Here is a 20,587-nt window from a genome sequence, read left to right as displayed (position 1 = left end):
TCGCCTAAAACTTAATTGAAGAATCGACCATAGTATTTTGCATTGACCCGAATCTTGTTCACCCTGTGGAACCTCCGACCGACATTCTCTATTCTCTATGTAAATGTCCGTTAGCTCCTGGCTATTCAAGGTGGATGTAGCGACCCATTTTAAGAAGTTGCCCAAAAAAATGGAAGGTTGCCATAAAGTTCACAACAAAACAGAAATAGGAGATATTTGTGGAAAAATCTAGAACATAAACTTAAAAAAAATAACATAAAAGTTGCAAAACATAACACCTTTTTGCTATTAAGCACCCTTATTCATATAAAAATTTCTCAAAGAGGTGGGGAGGGATCCCTCCTCCCCATAAACCCTTCCCCAGTCTATAACATCTGCCACTGGAATTTCACGTAGATGATGAAAGTGAAAAGTTAGGGTCACTAAAATCCAAAATGTTTAAATACTAAGTAGGAAATGAGAGTACTACAATCTCATATTAAGTATTCAAAGCAGCTGTACCCAATTAGAATTAGTGGAGCCCCCCCAGACTGTTTCAAAATCATCCTAAAATAGGTGCTGTCCAACTAAATATTGTTTATGTGGCTTTATTCCACATGTTTCCAATGTCCATAAATTTATAAAAAATTACTGTTTCCTGGTCAGCAACCTAGGCAACTAGTAACAATAACAGTTTCTTCTTTCCCAATTCATATGCAAAGCAGGTTATATTAAGCATCTCTGATGCTCATATTTGACTTAAAAGTCATTACTGTTTTATGAAAACATCAATTTCAAAGTAAATTATTTACCAATTCTCTGTTGTTGTATTTAAACATCATAGGCAGCGAGCACACAGATAAAGGTTATCTTTATCACACAAACCCTATTCATTCTGTAAAACGACCTATTCTTGTAATTTCCTTATTACTGGCAATGAACTGCCTTTAATGCATCAGGCAATTGTTTTACCAGCTCATAGCAGGTAGTGCATATGGTACATTACCTAACAGGGTAAACACAATATCGAGTTACATATTCAAAGAGGAAGTAGTAATTGAAACTGAAATTACACGTTAGTTTTCAAAGAAGCAAAATCATATCACAAGTTACCTTCAGTGAAAAATCTAACAACACAAAGAATTCACTGTTTGTGTGTGTGTCAAAGAAAAACTCATGACAGAGCCTTTTGTTATTGTTTCTAATCGTCTATTTATAGTGGTGACTATCAACTGTGTATTTAAATTGACACAAATTGAGATGTGGTTAGGGAGAATGAATGTCTTAGTCAATTATAAGGTATCACATGATAATACATGATACTGATATCTAGTATCTTACCTTTAATGTTATACATGCAAATTAATGCATACACAATAGCAGTGTAGAATACTGGCTGAGAAAACAGCCCCCTCTGAATTTGGCAAGAATTATTTATTTAAAGATGTCCACACTTCCTAGTATAACTTCCTGTAACTACAGAGATGAAAAATATTAATCTTTCAAGTCCTACATCAGCCACTGAAGTCTCAACAAAGAGTTGGTCACAGCTTAAAGCAGCCATAGACCTGTTTTGATTTTGGTCATCATTTCCATAAAAATGTTTATCATTTTCAAAAGAAAGCAAATGAAAAAGAAGAAGAACTAGGAAACTTTGCAAAAATTAGAGGTTGCCCTGTGCATGCGATGAAATTTTCAGAATGCAGTGGAATGAGAAATTACTTGCTAAGCTTTACACCATTCTTGACAATAACAACCACCCCCTATATGTAGATCTTAATAGTGCGATAATCCCTCGAAGGGGACCGATGAGATTACCATATGTCACAGTAGACATATCAGATTGTTAATAGCTTATCATATTAAACTAATAATTCTATTTAATTGTTCGGTTTCTGGTACTTTACTTTTCTACTTTAACTTCTTATCTCTTACCCTGTCTAATCACCCTTGTCCTTTTGTATATTTTTATTAATATGCATTATGCATTGTTATGTATTTATATTTTTAATCCAAACATGCAACTGTCTTTTTTTGGATATAATAAAGTTGAACTTGAACTTGCTACCTCACATTCCTTCTGTGAATATATTTCGGAACACATCTGATCGATTGGGACCCATTTTGACTTATACTTGGTATGTTTGGTACACGTTGTCATCAGCTTCCTAGGGGTGGGGTGGGAGGAGGGGAGCGGACTGGCTGGCAGGGGGGGAGGCAAAGCAAACAGCTGTTTTGTTTCCATGTGACTTATCTGTCTAGCCTATTTATTTACACTTCTTTAAAAATACCTTTCTCTGATCTTGTCAACCAGTCGTTCCTCTTCTTCTTCAAATTTTCGCAGAATTGCTTGCATGACAGGAATCTGCATGTTCAGATACTGGGCTACCTGGCAACCAAAAATGCAACAAGAAAAGCAATAATGTCAATTAAGCTGTTCAAGAAGTTTTTGTTTCTCTTTATGATGCACAAATCAATTTTTCTGTTGAGGAAAAATAACATTCATACGGACAAGTTGCAAGCTGATGGAAATCTCAATGCAGAGAATATTGACAACTAAACAAACATCACAACTGTGTCACACATCAAGGATAAATAAAAAAATTGATAAAAAGAAAATAAAGCTTTATTTGAAGAACAATTATCATGGCGACATCACAGACCACCTGCAGTGTACAACTTCATGGATTAAGGAATGGTTTAGCTGGTAAATATAGCTTAACTTCAAGTTGGGAACAAAATATTGAAATGGGGTTTTCAGCTAACATTGTACAGGATTTTTCATTTTTCTTCCCTACGAGTATCCCTTTAACACAATTTGTTTTCATTGATATGATATCGGTAACTTTTGCTATATTACTCTATATGCTATTGCTCTATATGCTATTGCTCTATATGCTATTGTATAACTAAAATCCAATAACAATGTAATTCAAACAGCTTGATTACTAATTTATCATTTCAAGTAATGATGACAAACATATGGAAACGTAATTTAGCACACAATGTGGTTAACATAATATTAACAAGACTAATGTATGAAACATTTAGCATTAAATATAAGTCATTAGCTACAAATTAACCATTATTCAGGGCAAACTAATTAAAGATCTCTATGTCTGATCATTAGCAATAAGGAATACTAAATACATTTTTGGTTAAATTGACAGAAATTGTGAAGCAACAACTAAAAGCTAGATTTGTAAGTAAATCTTCAAGACGTAATACATGGAACTCAAAAACGCATCCGTATTGTAAAACAACAATTTGATCAGGTTTTGTACAAATAAGGAAAGATGAATTTATTCTAATAATGAAGGGAGCATATTTCCTGTATAAGCATCATTATGATTTCCTGCAGGCTTATGTCATGAACCGTGTGACATCGGAACACAGTGTGATGTCGGAACACAGGAATTACTTCAAGAACTTCCTTCAACATAATAACTTAAAGTCAAAGTTTAGGAAAAAAACTTTAATATTGGAAGAGAAGTTGTCTAGACATGATTTATCCTGTAATGATTAAGCTTTGGCAACAGTGGTTTATATGTGATCTTATGTATATATTTAAACTGAAGGATTGATCAAAACTTGAAGTTAATTTGAAGACAACAAGAGATATGGCAAAGTTACCTCAAGGGATATTTCTTCCGTTCTTCTCTCCATAATGAATATCTTCGCTAGTCCTTCGTCATCAGGTCCCATCTCTATCCTCCGTAAGAGAGGAAAGTCTGTTAATTTGAACTCGTGAGACTCTGAAGATAACAAATCGTGACGAAATATGTTAGATATATTGTCATTTTAGACGACTCCTGATTGGCATGGTTCCTTATAAATTACTGATTATGCAGCAGTAATGCTACTTTTCTTATTATATTTTATAGCACATTTTCAATAAATCAAGTTGTGTTTTGACTCCTCATGAGTGAATACAGATATACTATATAGTTCTATTTAAATTTGGCTAAATGCAAATGTACCTCTCTTATATTTGGTAAGAAAGGAGCCTGCTTTTCCACAAAGCGCGACATGTTTCTTCCCATTATGAACAGAACTCTTAAAAAAAAATTCCCTACTGGGGTAGGCATTAACTACCACATTTGCATTAATTATATCACACTGTGATCAACCTTAGCAACCTCCTCCAATATCCTCCAACCTCCTCCAACCAACACAAAATTTACTGACAGGGACACTTGTATGACTGAAAGATTTACTGACTGACAGGGACACTTGGAACTTCAACATCATTCTTATTTACTAACAGGAGGACGGACACTGAGCTTTGATCTGATCCTACCGCCCACTTTAATCCCTCCTCAATGGTCACCAAAGATGCAGATTCGTATATAGAGAACAAAGTCTGCTCACAAACACTTGATTTTTTTGTACTCCATTACAATAAAAGCCTCACATAAGAATCCAAACATTCCTCTGTAAAATCTGAGTAACCCCCCCCCCCCCCCTCACACATTTACAATCATCTCACTATCTAAGACCATCCTTACATGCATCTGTGAAGTCACTCTTAAAGGATGACATGGCAGAAAATTAACCTGTTCAAAACAAAAATATTACTCCAGGTGGTATTTCAATAACACTTTTAATTTTTGAGAAATGATCCTTTAAGCCACTGAGGTTCATCAATTAAAGTGACTGAACTATTGAGTCTAACACACAGACCATTAATACACAGACTGACTGTAAGATCAGTTCCTCAGATGATACTACACAATACTCGATGGGAAAACATAAGACATGTGTCTTATGACTCCAGACAGTAGCCTTCGTGCCTTCTACCATTTTTGCCTGGTATTAGCAACATAACTCATACAAAGTCTGCAAAACAGAGACAGATTGCAGATTTTCAGTTTCCTTCTCTCAGGCTGTTTGATATAAAAGAACCTATTTGTAGCATATCAATATTGCAATACAAATACAGAGCTTGTTTTGATTAACAGAAACGGAATCTATTTTATGATTTTGCACAATACATCAATGTTGAACTTTAACATCTTGGAGTCTTTCACTTTTGGTTCGGACCTGAAAGGGAAAACTATGGAGGCACTCCTACCAACATTACAAAATTGTGAGGGTGACCCTGGATTCCAAAGTCTGCAATGACTATAACACGTATCGCAAAGTTGGTAATAACTGTTACAGTTAGATTCTTTTCAACACAGCAGCACACAGAAAAGTTGTACTCAAAGCCGAAGTGAATTAATCAGGTCACACATTCGGACTTTATGCATGCTAAGTTCTTCAATACCACCACCGCCCTTCAATACCTTTCGGGAACATTTCGTACGGTAGTTTTGATTTTACCTTTGTTTTTGCTTTGCTAAAATGAAACTTTTCCAATTTATTTGAAATGAATACCAGCCGGGGTGCAATTGCCACCCTGAAGATGGAAGTGACTTAAAAAGAAAAATACTAGCTATAAATAGTTTTCAGTTCATCGATGTATGTAAATAAGAGGGGATAAGAACAATTAAAAATAGATATAAATATCACCTGTTTGTCCGCAGCTACAAAATCATGCTCGAATGCATTATAATCCTGGGTAAGTACCTAATCTGCATTTCACTTTTAGTTCCAGTCTAATGTGAATGTTAAGCTCCTTTTGAAGTTTCACAAGTTGACGATAATACCATAGATATCCATTAATATCTAGACCAAGAAACTTTCATATCCTTACCTTCATTTCAGTCTGCCTACTAATATCAATTAGACATTTAAACTGTGTAGATCATCTCTGGTTGTATAATGTTACTCCTTAATACTCTTACATTTATATCCTTCTCTACTGTAGCCATCCAGCAATGCAAATAACTGTTTGAGTGCAATGCTGCGAGGTTGTAACACCAAGTAGCAAATTAATTGCAAGTACAAAGGGTTGAAACTGTACAATGGGTAGCTGAACAAACTCACCCCCAGACGGATGGACAGAATATAAATTAAACTCATTAGCATCATTTTCCACAGCAAATTTCCTCAGAAGTAACTTGATTACGTCCATCGTACTTTGCTTGCTGTTTACTCTGAGACTCGTTGAGGTACCATATTTTGGGCGGAAAGCTGAAGTCTGCAAGGTAAAATATAATTTAAAAAAATAAAATATGTAAAAGTTAGATGGCCTGAGATTTTGATCTTATCAGGATCTTCAAAAGGCAGCCTCTAAAAAATAAGATCCTGCTAGGATAGAAACATAAGACCCTCAGAGTTTTGCCTTATATACTTACACAGGCTTTTTGCAATACATACAGTCTGCTAACACTTTTTTGCTCTCCAAAAATAAAATACATGAGAGATCTGTAACAGATGAAGCAGATCACTGATGTCCCTGGTTCCAATATTTCATTTATTTATTTTTGTTCTATCACAAGATAAGTATGACATATGACATAGAAGGAGATAAGAAACAAAACTTGTGAAAGGAAGTGTACTAAAAAAAACCTATAGGGCTTATCGGGTAGTGACACTCCCTGAAAAATTACAGAACTTTACAAATATAAAAGAGAACCTAAAACACAAAAAAAAACAGAACCAACCCTTCCTCTCCCTTCCCTCACCCCCCTCCCCCAGTTTCATTTTGCAGTTCTAGTACATGTTGATGAAGTTCTTTTGTAAGCTTTTTCTAAAAGCAACTAAAGAAGGCATTTCTTTGTATTTAAAAACTTGTCTGTACCTTTGCAATCAGTTTTCTGTGTCTGACCCATCTCTTGACATGTATAGAAGATACATGTATAGTATAAATTCTCTAATAATCGTTCACTAGTTATATTATCAATACTTTCAACCTTTAACTTACTTTTGTACTGTACATGTGACCACTGAATGACATTGTCCTCCTCTTCAGTTGGTTACGTTTCTTTAGTTCTTCCACCGAATCTGGGTCATCTTCGTCATCGTTCTGCTCCTGCGATTTCTTCCTACTCTTCTGTAGACCGTTCGACTTGCCGTTGAATTCCTCCGCCTCTCCGTCGTCTTCGAACGTAGAATAGATACCGAACGTGTTTCCCAGAGGAGAGGTTATCTTCATGCTCCGTCTCTTCCAGCTTGGCTCCTCCTGCTTTAGGACGATGACCTTCTGAGTGCCCCACCTGATCTTCATGATAGCCTCGTACATGGGTACATTACCTGACTGGGAGAGGAAAGAGGATGAGAATGAACTACTGACGTAGAGGAAGAAAGATTCAGATGAGATTCAGATGAGATTGCAGTGAGTACCAGTGACAATGAGGTAAATTTTGAATCTGATGACACAGCAGTGAGTGCCGGTGAGTGCTATGAGCAAGGCACACCATAAGAGTCAGGACAGCAAGCTAACTCAATACAGATCAATCAATGGCTGCATTAGATCTAGAGTCATGGAAGAATTTAAGTGTTCAAATTTTGTACCGCAGGTTTCAAGGCTCTAAAATTTGTCCGGCTTAAAATACTTTGGTTCCTGTTTCAAATCTGCATATGTGCATGTATCTTTGGACTTGTATATGGCAAATGACCATGTTGAATAGCATTTTGGTATGTGAATGCTGGATAAATTATTCTCTGAGAGAAAGCTTTGTAAAATAATCGCTACCTCAAAATAACAAATAAAATGTGGATAATTTATCTGATCTTGATGAGACAATGACAATGACTTTGCTGTATGCTTGCAGTGTCGATCCCTGGTTTATGGGACATAGATGACACGGTTGCAATTCTTTTTCAATTGCAAAATATTGGATTTTTAATGCTTATCTTCAAAGGTCACATCATTCATAAAGAACATCCATTAACAACCCTTAAGACAGTTTGGCTACAGATAAACGAACTTAAATCATTAGTGCTCATAGATTTATCCAAATGTTTAGAGTAACTTTATTTGACATGAAACAAAACTACAACTGCCAGTTCAACTGTTAATACAAGACCCTATTTATATAAAAGACTTAGTAATCAGATTCAACAAAGCAACAGTTTAATAAGTTCAAGATGAAATCATGCCATTTCAGTATTAAAGCTACCGCAAGCACTATTTCAACAAGCTATTCATGTTACCACTGACATCACGGCCATTCTTATGTTATTTTCCTGATTGTTCTGATTGTTAAACATACAGAAAGAGTTTGGCTACAGATAAATGAACTTAAATCATTGGTGCTCATAGATTTAACCAAATGTTTAGAGTAACTTTATTTGACATGAAACAAAAGCTACAACTGCCAGTTCAACTGTTAATACAAGACCCTATTTATATAAAAGACTTAGTAATCAGATTCAACAAAGCAACAGTTTAATAAGTTCAAGATGAAATCATGCCATTTCAGTATTAAAGCTACCGCAAGCACTATTTCAACAAGCTATTCATGTTACCACTGACATCACGGCCATTCTTATGTTATTTTCCTGATTGTTCTGATTGTTAAACATACAGAAAGAGTACCTTGCACTTTACCGTGCATGTACTCAAACATCGCGTGATTGGATCAAGGGAATTCAGGAGCTGTAAGATTGATAACTTAAACTTAAACAGGGATATTCCTATGACTGAAATTGATTTCTTAAAGGATGTGAAGACTCGCTCATAAAGAAACGTCTAATGCCGGTAATCTGACCTAGTTTCGAATGAGGTGTAACAGAAGTGTTAGACACCACCATCGATTCCAGAAAATACACACACAGTTTGCTACTTTTGGTAGACACTACAGTACCATACCATGTGACAATTCATTATGTTAATTTAGTCCATACCACCATTAATTATCACATTTCTACTAAGCTGTCTGATAGTTTTACTACCTTACTATGTATATATATATATATAAATATATATATATATATATATATATATATATATATACATACATATATATATATATATAGAGAGAGAGAGAGTATATTCCAGACTAGCACTTCATTGTTTCGCTACTCAGTTTCGTGTTAGATCCACCCATCAGACGATGCAGCAGTGCAGATACTATACTTAGTTTATTTATATATTCTGTTGCCTTTGTCGTTTATTTCCATTCATTTAACAGAGTCTGTTCAATGTATCTCTTTCGAGATCCGGCTTTAGGAATCACAAATGATTTTGAGTTGGTTACCATCATGTTTGATCTCTAGACTAAAGCAAACATGTCACCAAAATAGAACTACAAAACTTAGTATTGTTCGATACAGGTGACAAACGCCTACAGTAGAATTACGACCTTCCTTACAAATTTCGAACCTCTGGACATAAATCAGCGTCCATACTGTAGCCTAGTGGTTAGGGCGTCCGCATATAAAGCGGGATGCCCGGGTTCAAATCCCGGTGGATGCTGGAAGTTGTTCCACTGTTCTGGATTTTCCAACTCACTACAATTTCAATTATATCTATATTTAGTTTAAGATTGCAGTGGGGTGGGCAAGGGTGGTGGGGGGCGGAGATCTTTCTCCCATACTGATATGTTCATAGCTCTTACCTCATTGTTATTTAACTGAAACAGTTGTTGCTGTCCTTCCGTATGATGCTGCTTGTATACCTTGAGATGAGCTGCGAACTTTGCACTGGAATAAGCAAATAAACAACAAGTGCAAAGTTTAAACAACACCCTTTACAAATTACAGCAGGCACCAGCATAGCACCTGAAATTTCAATATTTGCTTAAATGTCTACAGACAACTAAAGAGCTTTTTCACTGACCCAAATTACCTTCAAAAATACAGTATTTTGTATCAATGTCTTCTTAATGCACGACAAGAAAGTCATGCACTTGTGATAGAAACAAGGAAGCATTTACCATGGTTTAGAATTTAGTACATATAGTACTTTTGTAGCACCATTTAAGGATTTTATATCACAACTTTAACTTCAAAATAAAATAAACTAAAACAAAACTGAACCAGCAAACTGTATATCCACTAAAGAGTCTGTTTAACAGAATGTGTAAAAGTAAGTTGGCCTGACGTTTTGATCCTAGCAGGATCTTCTTCAGAGGCTGAATGGTTTAACTTTTCATTGTTTCATGGAAGACCATAACAAATATTTACACTTTTTCAAGGTTTTTACTTGATATTTCCAATAAGTAATGGCAAACCACATTATTTATACGTGTCACTACTGCCAACATAAATGGTTCTTACTTTCATGTTTAAGCGAGGTTTCTTCATGAATAAAATGCAGGCTACTCAGCCTACTGTAACACAGTCAAACAGGTCTACAAGACCATCCATCTATAATTAACATCACAAACTGTCTCCAATGTTAGAACTGTTAAATTCAACTCAACATTATGATCAATAATCATAAATAAATAACATTTATGTAGCACCTTATACAAAAAATTCTAAGCACTGAACAAAGGAAAGTAGAAAATTAGCAAACAATTATTAAGAAGAAGGAAGAAATGTTTTAATGTATGGGGGGAGTCACACACACGGATCGGGGATTCATTCCAAAAGGTAGGTACGTGCAGCAACAGAATTTGCACGAACGCCATTGCGAGTCCTAGTTTGAGGACCAGGGGCAAACTGCAGGTGTGTATGTGAGGAAGAGCAAAGGGTTACAGAGGTGGTCCGTCACACTGGAGTGAGAAATGAGTGAGAAGGTGATTTAACGTGGGGCGAGCTTGTTTTTCACTTTCAAAAGGAGAAACTTGAATTTGACAGGCTGCGGGACGGAGAGCCAATGCAATGAATGCAGGACGGGAGCGATAAGATCAGATTCTTTAGTGAGTGTAATGAGGGGAGCAGCAGCGTTTTGAATTCTCTGAAGGAGAATATATTAGCTGTAAAGTAAACTTAAACAATAATTGGACTTTCAGAAGGTATTGAATAATTGAAGAATTGAGGATACTGTCGGTAAATACTATAGGGATAGTGCAACCACACTAGCGGGCACAGACTTTGAAGAGTATCCCAGAGAATTCAAACTTTATTATATGGTGTATATGTAGTATACATACCTTTTTTCACTTCTAGATTCTTAAAATTGTTTTGTTTCGAGGTTCAATCTTGTGCGACCATTAGAACTCAAGTTACTCAACCAGATTATTTCAGAATAAAGTATGATATAATTAGGCATAAACTTGACATTTATTTATGGGCACAAAAAATCTCTCTGACTAGCAAGAGCAGTCCAATGGTTGTAACAGTAAAGTTCAACTGCAGCACCAGCGATGGGGGAAGGAGAGGGGACGGAATGACTGGGGCATAAATTGCTACCATTCTCAGCTGGTACATACATACTCCCTGTAGTTAGCTAATGAGCTTTGGTGAATATTCCATGTGATGTTACAATACAACAGGATGCAAACTGCAAGTCTAAACTACCATACTTTTAGTATCGTTCTCTTTCACAATTAAACAAACTTCCCAAATAGTACTATTGTTGCCAAACTTTGTACAAATCAATCACTAAAAAGTAATGCAAACTAAAGTGACTTAAGAACTGGATTCTTCTTTACAACAATACATCGTGTTGCACAGTGCTACCGACTTGACAAAGATTAGCTTTTCAAAAGTTTTAATTGAACAGTGAACTTTTCTTGTCAGCATTTAATTATCCCAGTAACACCTGGAAGCTAAAAATGCTAAATCGTGAAAAGCTGCTGTACTTCTTTTGTGTATGGTTTATTTTTAGGTCAATGCTTGCTGAAGCATGTACTGCTTGCTCCTGACTTAACTTACTGTCAATACAAAGCTTCAGAACAATATGGCTGCCTGCCAAACAATTTCATGGGTCTTCTTTTAAAGTGTTTGAATACCCAATAATAAACAAACAAGCCTCAAAACTGTTCAAACTGTTCCTAGTTTTGATATGAAAAAATTCCGCATTTTGTTTCGATTTTTGGGGAAGAGGAATTTTTGTTCAACCTAAAAGTTGCTTCCTTGTGCAACCCTTTGTGAGCTTTCTGATTCAGATATTAAATAAATTGTGGAGGCAAGCTATTCTTCATTTAAGCACAAAAGAACTGCAAATTCAATTGAAAGCCTGCTATTTACACCATTCATTAAGTATAACTTCTATTCTGCGGTGGGGATTTATGAGGACTTCCCAATTACACCATTTCGGAATTTAGGAAAAATATTGAAAAAAACAAAGAAGTAAACTGCTGTTAGCTCCAGCCCAATAAATGATTGGCTATGTATATCACCCTACCTTTTAACAATACTTTGATATAGCTGGTCCCTCTTCTCTCTTGCAACCTCTTCCACATCCTGCATGTTTCTAGTTTCTACTCCGATTCCAGGACGTTCTTACTCTTGTTGCTGAGGAAGGTGGACGAATGAATGAAGATATGATGTTATTGTTGCAATTTGATATTGCACGTCAACTGTGCATGCATATTACGTATTGAGAATAGAATTATCATGTTTAGTTTAAGTTCAAATTTAACTTCAAGATACCAGGTCTTTTCTTAAAATGTATGTAACTGTATGGTAGGGTAACATGTAACACACTGTCAGGTCCAGGCACATTATATATCACATTGAAATTAAGAAAACTGCAGTTAATAATTCAGCTGCTATCTAAGCACAACAAACCAATATGTCTTCATCTTCAATTATTTTAGACAGGTTTTTTTCACAAAATCGGAGAGCTGCCACCATTTTCTTATGAACAAAAATTAAACTTCACAATTTGCAACAAGGGCTAGATTAATTTCATCAATAATAAGAGCCCATAGATCAAAACAATCACTTTTTAGTAAAGTTAGAACCATCGATTAACGATGCCATAATTACCTCTGATCATGTTGCTAACGTACAGATGTCCCTAAAAAATTTTTTGTTGTTGTATAAGGAAATGAAATCAGGTGACCTATTTTCATACATAATCAACAAATTTCTACACCAATAGCTGCATTTTTACTGGCTCAGAGGCACTTAACTTTTGACTACAATATACGATAAGAGGAAGTTCTTTTTTAATCATAATTGACATTGATAGCAATAAATAGCTTATCCATGCAGCACATGTGATACGCTGTGCTGTTATTAAGTTACCATAGGATATAGATGCACACAGTAAACAAATTCTTGTAACACAGTATTATATTCAGGCAAGGAGTGATATTTAATGCTATTCATAGATCATACACAAAGACTACCGCCCGTTATATACATATATATAATTATCCTATCCAACTATGGCCTATCATCCTATCTTCACCCAACCATTGCCAATTATCCTATCCTCACCCAACTATTGTCTACTGTATCATCATATCTCATCCAACCATTGCCTGTCATCCTATCCTCACCCAACTATTGACTAGATTTTTAATAAAATTCTGTTTTGTGTGGGGTTTGGCGTTATTGCCTAATTTGTTGGGGAGGCAATGCTACAACTACTGGAAAGGAGCGAATTAATAAATGTATTACAAAGGCGTGGCGGGTGATAAGTGAGGTACAGGAGGAGGTGGACTGTGTTTACCATGCACTGCCTTGTTCGTAGCAAACTGGAGTCCCTTTGGACTGACAGTAATCACCCCCCTCCATGTTCAGCTTTATGAGACAAGTAATCCCACGAAGTGGTAGGCTCAGGCAGCCTTCTTCAAGCTGTTACCAAAACCCGCTATCCTTTATCTTTCATTCCTCAGGCAAATAAAAATTCATAATATAAATTTTAAACGTTCGATTATCTTTCTTGCCATTTCTGTACAGCCTGCTGCTTTTTCATGTTTTCTTTCTTTTTAGTTTAACTTCTTATTCTTTTATGTTTCATTGACTTGCGAGCACTGTAGTTTCCATTTAAGGATCAATAAAGTTATTCTAAATCATACTCTTACTCATCCTATCCTCACACAACCATTGCCTATTATCCAATCCTAACCCAACTATTGCCAATCATCCAATCCTCACCCAACCATTGCCAATTATCCTATCCTACCTCAACTATTGCCTACTGTATTATCATATCTCATCCAACCATTGCCTATCATCCTATCCTCACCCAACTATTGCCTATCATCCTATCCTCACCCAACTATTGCCAATCATCCAATCCTCACCCAACCATTGCCAATTATCCTATCCTACCTCAACTATTGCCTACTGTATCATCATATCTCATCCAACCATTGCCTATCATCCTATCCTCACCCAAATATTGCCAATCATCCTATCCTCACCCAACTATTGCCTGTCATCCTATACTCAGACTCGCCAAACTATCCCCTATTATCTTCTCCTCAACTATTGCCTATCATCATATCCTAACCCAACCACTGGCCAAAGTTCTGAAGTCTACAATGCAAGATGACGACAGAATTAAGGTGAACTGGTGTACAAGTGCCTCCTGATGATGTTTTTCTTGAGACGTTGACACATGCACTATACATACTGTACTGTAGTAGCCGACACATCCCTGCTTAGGTTATAACATTAGATGGGACAGGAAAAGAGTATACCCAGAGGATGGTGCCAGATCACACTAATAGCAGAGAATTGACTTGTCAATTTCCAAGGGGAAATTCAAACATCCTGTTTTGGAACTAGCTCCCTCATCTTAGAGCTATTAGAGGTAGTATGTTACTATAGCTACACATATGCAAAAAGAGGTTGATTGATATATTAATTTCCATCTGTATGTATCTCACATTGATGTGGACATTGAATTACAGCACACTGTAAAATAACTACTGGTGTGCAAAGTCTGTGTACTAACTGTCACCTTCTTGTAATTGCATTGTAACACACTGAACGTGAAAACCTGAAACACAAGAAACTGAACACATATATGCAAAAAAAATAAAAATAGAACTAATGTAAAGGGTATATATATATAAGGAGGTGGAGACTAGGACACTATAAAAGGTCTGATTTCAATTTAATATACAAAGTAATCTGGAATTACCAGCTCACTAAGTTTTTCCAAAATGTGTAGTGTTTATTGTTTATTGTTTGTTTATTGTTTATTTGATTTTCCACAGATAATAAATTTATAAATGTGGAGGGAAGTCCTTTAAAAAGCCAATACAGGCTTAACAAAGTTAAGGACTCCCAAAGAAAGAAAAGTATATACGTAAATGAAAATATAATTAATGTCTTAATAAGCAATAATTTATTCATACATACAATATAAACGATGTATCAATACTGAGAAATTAGTTGTTTTTTTAGCGTTTTTCTAAATGTTACTTTAGATGGTTAGATTTTATAGCAGCAGTTAAAGAATTCCATGTCCTTCTAGCACAATTCTTTAAACTTAAAAGTACCAAATGTTGTATTACATAAGTTGTGGTGTGCTTGACCGGCACTTCTAGTGCGGTGACTATGTATGGCGCTGTAAATAGTAAAGAAGTCATGAAAGGCTGCAGGAAATTAGATTTTATATTAGAGTTTATAAGATAGGACAAACCTTTAGGGTTCAATAACTTATATATCTTGTGTTAAAATAAGAAAAAAAAGAGAAAAAGTTTATCTATAAGTGATTAACTGCCATGTTTTGTTTTGAACTGTGATTCGCTTTGGTTTCTATCAATCACATGGGACTCAATTCTACATGGAAAAAATTCAATATGCAAATACAGTGTGAAGCTTGATTTGACCTTACCTGTAACGTACCTACTGGAAAGCTTGCTGTAATATTCACTTCTATTTGTGCAACATAGATCGAACTACCATCTTTAGTGCTAACATTACATGTCAAATTAGTGCTTAGAGTTTCCATGAACGAAAAGTGCATACATGCCTCATGTGTAGTCTAGTTCAGAAACTAGGCATTCAGTAGACTGTACATATATAACTGCAATGCAAGTAACAACAAGTATTGTAAATGCTAGAAACTGTTCATAACTAAATGAAAGCAGGTTTATACTACATAATAAGATGCACATGGTTAATTCCACAGTCCGCCCAAATTTCATCAAAAAAGGTCCATGAATAACGTTACTGTCAACATCTGACTGAGTCCACAGCGTACCAGTTCTATACCAGTTCTATACCACACAATTAACATCAAAGAATTAGCCTGTTATGTGCACGGTTACAACTAACAATTAAGTTGCTTCATTTAAGCAGCCTAATTAACTAATTAATCGAGCTAACAACATTTTTTTGTACCATTAATTTCACGTTATGCTTTCCTATGTGACCAACTAACACTAGTAACAGAGCTTTTAAGCATTTGCCTGATTTTGTTGCTACTGATTTGCTTTTTGGAGGACAGTAGACTATACATATCACCCCTTTTCACTTGAACTGTAAATATTATCCCTTTTGACCTATGCTTTGAAGCCAGAAAAACAAATACTAAGTCTACATAGGTATTTCAATATGACAACAGGCAAATATGACAAGGCTATGGCAAGGCTATGACAAAGCGAAGTTTCTGCCCTAAACGGCTGCGTGAATGAAAGATGACAGTATCCTATTCTGCAGTTCGACTCTATATTTGCACATTTGTAATTCATAAATAAAACCAAGCGTATACTATCACAGAGTTATGTATTCTAAGCTAATCTATTACTGTACTAGTACTAGTATTAGTATTGGCAGCCTTCACGTAATTCGTTACGTTAGGTAAACCAATATGCACTCTATCAGCGTCAATTAATTAGAAGAGTATTAGAAATACTTACTCTAAAGTCGCAAAAACACATTTGCCTCGAGTTACATTAACGTGTTTGCAATAACGCAGGTGTTGACCACACACTAGACGAGAACTCTGAATGGTGCAACCAAAGATTGTTACCGAAAACATTTATTTCACACCTCTCAAGCCCCAATTGTGTAGCATGTTTTATTCCGACTGTTGAAGTTATCGACCGTGTTCCATGAGTGCAGTGAGGGAAGAACACAGGCAAAGGTCTGTTTGACAAGCAGATCGAGCAAGCACTGACTAATGCATTCTGAGCTATACTGTGTACTATCAGAACAATGTTTGATTGGCATCGTGAATGACTACTTCCGGGTTTAACCACAGAGGTGATAAAAGGTTTGTAGAGCTGTACAGAATATCCAGGAGAGAGTATTTAGGGTTTTTCAATTTCACCGAATTTCATGATACTCTTCCTTACAAGTCACAGAAGTAATTTAGTTGTGGAAAGTCGATTGCCGGAAGGTCAGGTCTGCGTCCATGTTTTTACTACGTACCGCCGTCATTTTTCGGAGACGCCACCACCCCCCCCCCCCCCGTGTGACCCGGCTTAATGGATAACTTCATGCAGAATTATTAGTGTTTATATTTTTTAGACCAAGACAAAATAAGTGCTGTAGTGTTTCTGTAGTTATGAGCGGTTTTCTAGATATTCACTTTTAAAATATGTTAAATCTCTGGAATACACCTTTAAGAACAAATTTATGATAACGTCGGTCAGGGGCGTCAATCCGAATTAAAAAGTCACGGGGGTCATATGAATGAAACTGGAGGAGTCCGCGAGCGCCTAAGCTTGTCGCAAAGCCTTTATTGCGCCGGGCGCAGAGTCCCGGCGGGGTCCAGGGGTGGACTCACATCTAGAAATCTTCAAGTTTGCTTCTGTGTGGTCCCTGCATTGATATATATTTTAATAAAAGTGACATTTAACAAGTGGTTAGACTTAAATTAAGAAAGACTTATCTATTTAACATCCTGGTTAATTAGGGCCATAAAATTGAAACTTAAACCCAAAACGGAAACATATTTTATACTTTGCTTACAAGAATAACATCATCTTGTTATACATAATTATGTGTGCATGTTGTACAAGTATGGTATCATAAGTACATTTGAAAAGCACCATTGGGTATATCTGGGCACATTCACTTTATTGGAAACATGAAAAGTTATATGTGCTGTGCTGTGCTTTATGATGTGCGTATATACCATGGTCTTGTTTAAGAAATATTTAGTGGGTAGACCATTTCTGAAAAGGGACCATCATGCCACTATCTAAGCGGGAGCGCCACCATGTTAGCACAAACATTTTTGACAAAACGACTCGGAAATTGCACTTCCCAATCCTTGTGAGTTGCATTTAAACATTCTTAATTTTTCTACAATTAATAGCGCATACTGTCCAGGCATTCACATTATCGTAGGCTTAATTTCATTTAGAAAATGGAAATATCACGAGACAGCTGCCACCCCATAACCCGCAGGCAACGGCCCTGTACTTGGCATCAGTTAACTTAATTAAATAAATAATTTTGTGAACATATAAACATAACTACTAAACTAAAATTTGAGGTATAAAGAGTAATATTGTTGTATAACAACAACATGACTTGCCGTTTAGCACCCAGGCTTCAGGCGCGTAGCCAAGGGGGGGGCGAAGGGGGCAGCCGCCCCCCCCCCTTGAGCATATTTTAATTTTTTTTTTTAATGTTTTTACGATATCGCTAGTATTTTCAAAAGAGAAAATGCTAAGATGCAACTTGCAAGGCCTGGGAAGTGCCATTTCCAGCGATCTGGGAGTCATTTTTAGCCAAAATTTTCTTGTACGCTTCGCGCCAATTTATGGTGGCGCTACGCTTATAGATAGTTTGCAATGCCGAATCTACAGTTTCGCCCCTCCCTTGGCAAATTCCTGGCTACGCGCCTGCCAGGCTTAGCGCCGTTTAAATCGTTATGGGGTATAGGGGGTTACTTGTTGAAGCTTCTTTACTTCGATTTGTCTTCTTCGAGCCATAATGATGATGATGATGATGTTGATGATGATGATGATGATCAAAATAATAATAATAATTTAATATCAGAATTTCGCTTTGTTTTCAGACCTTTTTATTATTCCCCCCCCCCCCCCCAAAAAAAAGTAGTAACATGAACTACCGAAGCTTCTGCATTTTTTACATAAAAATTAAGATTATTGCAACTACTTTTCGGCTTTTTTCTTCATTCCTTTTACATAACAAAAATAAATTAAATGTCTATGTCATTGCAAACTTTCTTTCTTCGACTTATTCCTTGAAAATGCAATATTTTTTCTCCATATTTTGACTGTTTAATCTCAAAATATCAACTCTTCATAAAATATAGGTTAATAATGGTATTAAGTATGATAGGGTGGTACTCAGTAAGGTATACGCATGTAAGGGTAACGAGATGTGTAAAATGATTTCGATTTTATAGACATTTTGAGGAAATAATACAAAAAGTGGGTAAGTGATACAAAAACTTGACAATGCGACGATTAGGTGTCACTTATAGGTAAGAGAATTGAAATGAGGCATTCGAGTATTTTACGGCGGTACTATGGCAAGCCATTTTATTTTTTATTCAGTATTTATTGATATCAACAATTATTTAATGATATCAACAATTATTTAATGATATCTTGAATTATTTAATGATATCTGAAATTGTTTTAATGATATGTACGTCATATTTGATGATATCATTAATTGGTGCACGGAAATTATTGATATCATTATTTTATTTGATGATATCATAATTAAAATTTTGATATCAAGAATTGAATTTGTGATATCTTAAAATAGATGAACTATTATAGATATCTATAATTCAATTCAAGATATCATAAATTCAATTTCAGATATCTGTATTTAAATTTATGATATGAAAAAGTATGACGTACATATCACGAATTCGGCCATATTTAATGATATCATAAATTCCAATTATTGATATCATCAAATATGGCGTACATATCACGAATTCGGCCATATTTAATGATATCATCAATTACGCCCTCAGTTTGAGCGCCTGGGATTATGTGGCGGGAAGTACAGTGCGGTTAGTGCATTATATATTCTGTCTAGAACTGGTTGAGCTTCAATCCCCGCGATATTAAGAGCAGTTTTACGTATTGAGCCTACCGTATAACTAATGTAATGTATACTGCACTGCACTAGGCCCATACCAACTTCCACCAGCTTAGTTCCATAAGGCCTATGTACGGATGAGTTACTGAGACTACGCCGTATAACCAGACATATCGCAGCCATATTTAATGATATCATTAAATATGGCCGAATTCTTGATATGTACGTCATAATTGTTTATATCATTAAATCGAATTAGTGATATGTACATATCACTAATTCGAATTAGTGATATCAGTAAATATGACGTCATATTTGCCGATATCATTAAATCGAATTAGTGATATGTACATACCACCAATTCGAATTAGTGATATGTACATATCACAAATACATTTAAAGATATCTTTAAATCATTTCTTGATATCACTAATTCATTTAATGATATCATTAAATGAATTATTGATATCAAGAAATGAACTGAATTAATGATATCATTAATTGATTTAATGATATCAACAATTCGATTTCTTCATATCAACAATTGATTTAATTAGTGTTTACACGGGTCCAAAAATCGGGAACCGGGTACCCGAGGGCCGTTACCCGTCGAGTATCCGGGTACCCGGAATTTTTTTGTTTACCCTCGTGTATCACGATTTTCAAGAAATTACATATTGGATGCTGTAATAAATGCATTATATTCTCTACTGACAATGTTTTCATGTTCAAATACGTAGGTGTAAGATAAGGTATAAAACCTCCCTCAATAATTTGCTTCTGTTTCTTTCATTTACTTGTTAATAAATTAATTATTTAATTATAATTAGCATTACTACTAACATCGCACTGCCGCCGCTGCCTATGCTAGCTCGTGCACGTCTATTGGATCAAACCATATAAATATCCAATTTAGCTCTTAAGCAGTTTTTGA

General features: G+C 35.6%; 1 protein-coding gene across 13 annotated transcripts in view; it reads right to left on the bottom strand.

Annotated features, from left to right (window-relative positions):
• LOC139969040 (ras association domain-containing protein 4-like) overlaps positions 1-16,803 on the bottom strand; it is a 34,143-nt gene extending 17,340 nt beyond the window's left edge. For 9 of the 13 annotated variants that reach the window (XR_011793635.1, XR_011793634.1, XR_011793637.1 and 6 more), the window contains exons 1-7: positions 16,533-16,803; positions 12,107-12,216; positions 9,429-9,513; positions 6,791-7,123; positions 5,911-6,064; positions 3,613-3,734; positions 2,271-2,368 (exon numbers count right to left, since the gene is read on the bottom strand). Coding sequence is in view for 7 of the 13 variants with exons in the window: in XM_071973759.1 (XP_071829860.1) it covers positions 2,271-2,368; positions 3,613-3,734; positions 5,911-6,064; positions 6,791-7,123; positions 9,429-9,513; positions 12,107-12,171 (857 nt within the window). In the remaining 6 variants the exon portion in view is untranslated. The remainder of the gene's footprint in view (positions 1-2,270; positions 2,369-3,612; positions 3,735-5,910; positions 6,065-6,790; positions 7,124-9,428; positions 9,514-12,106; positions 12,217-16,532) is intronic. The other 4 variants (XR_011793639.1, XR_011793638.1, XM_071973761.1 and 1 more) reach the window with 1 other exon arrangement.
• Positions 16,804-20,587: the final 3,784 nt, after the last annotated feature.

Source organism: Apostichopus japonicus, chromosome 6, assembly GCF_037975245.1.
Source record: "Apostichopus japonicus isolate 1M-3 chromosome 6, ASM3797524v1, whole genome shotgun sequence".
NCBI classification, from domain to species: domain Eukaryota; kingdom Metazoa; phylum Echinodermata; class Holothuroidea; order Aspidochirotida; family Stichopodidae; genus Apostichopus; species Apostichopus japonicus.
Note: the sequence above shows the minus strand (reverse complement) of the source record. Positions and strands in the feature narration are given on the sequence as shown.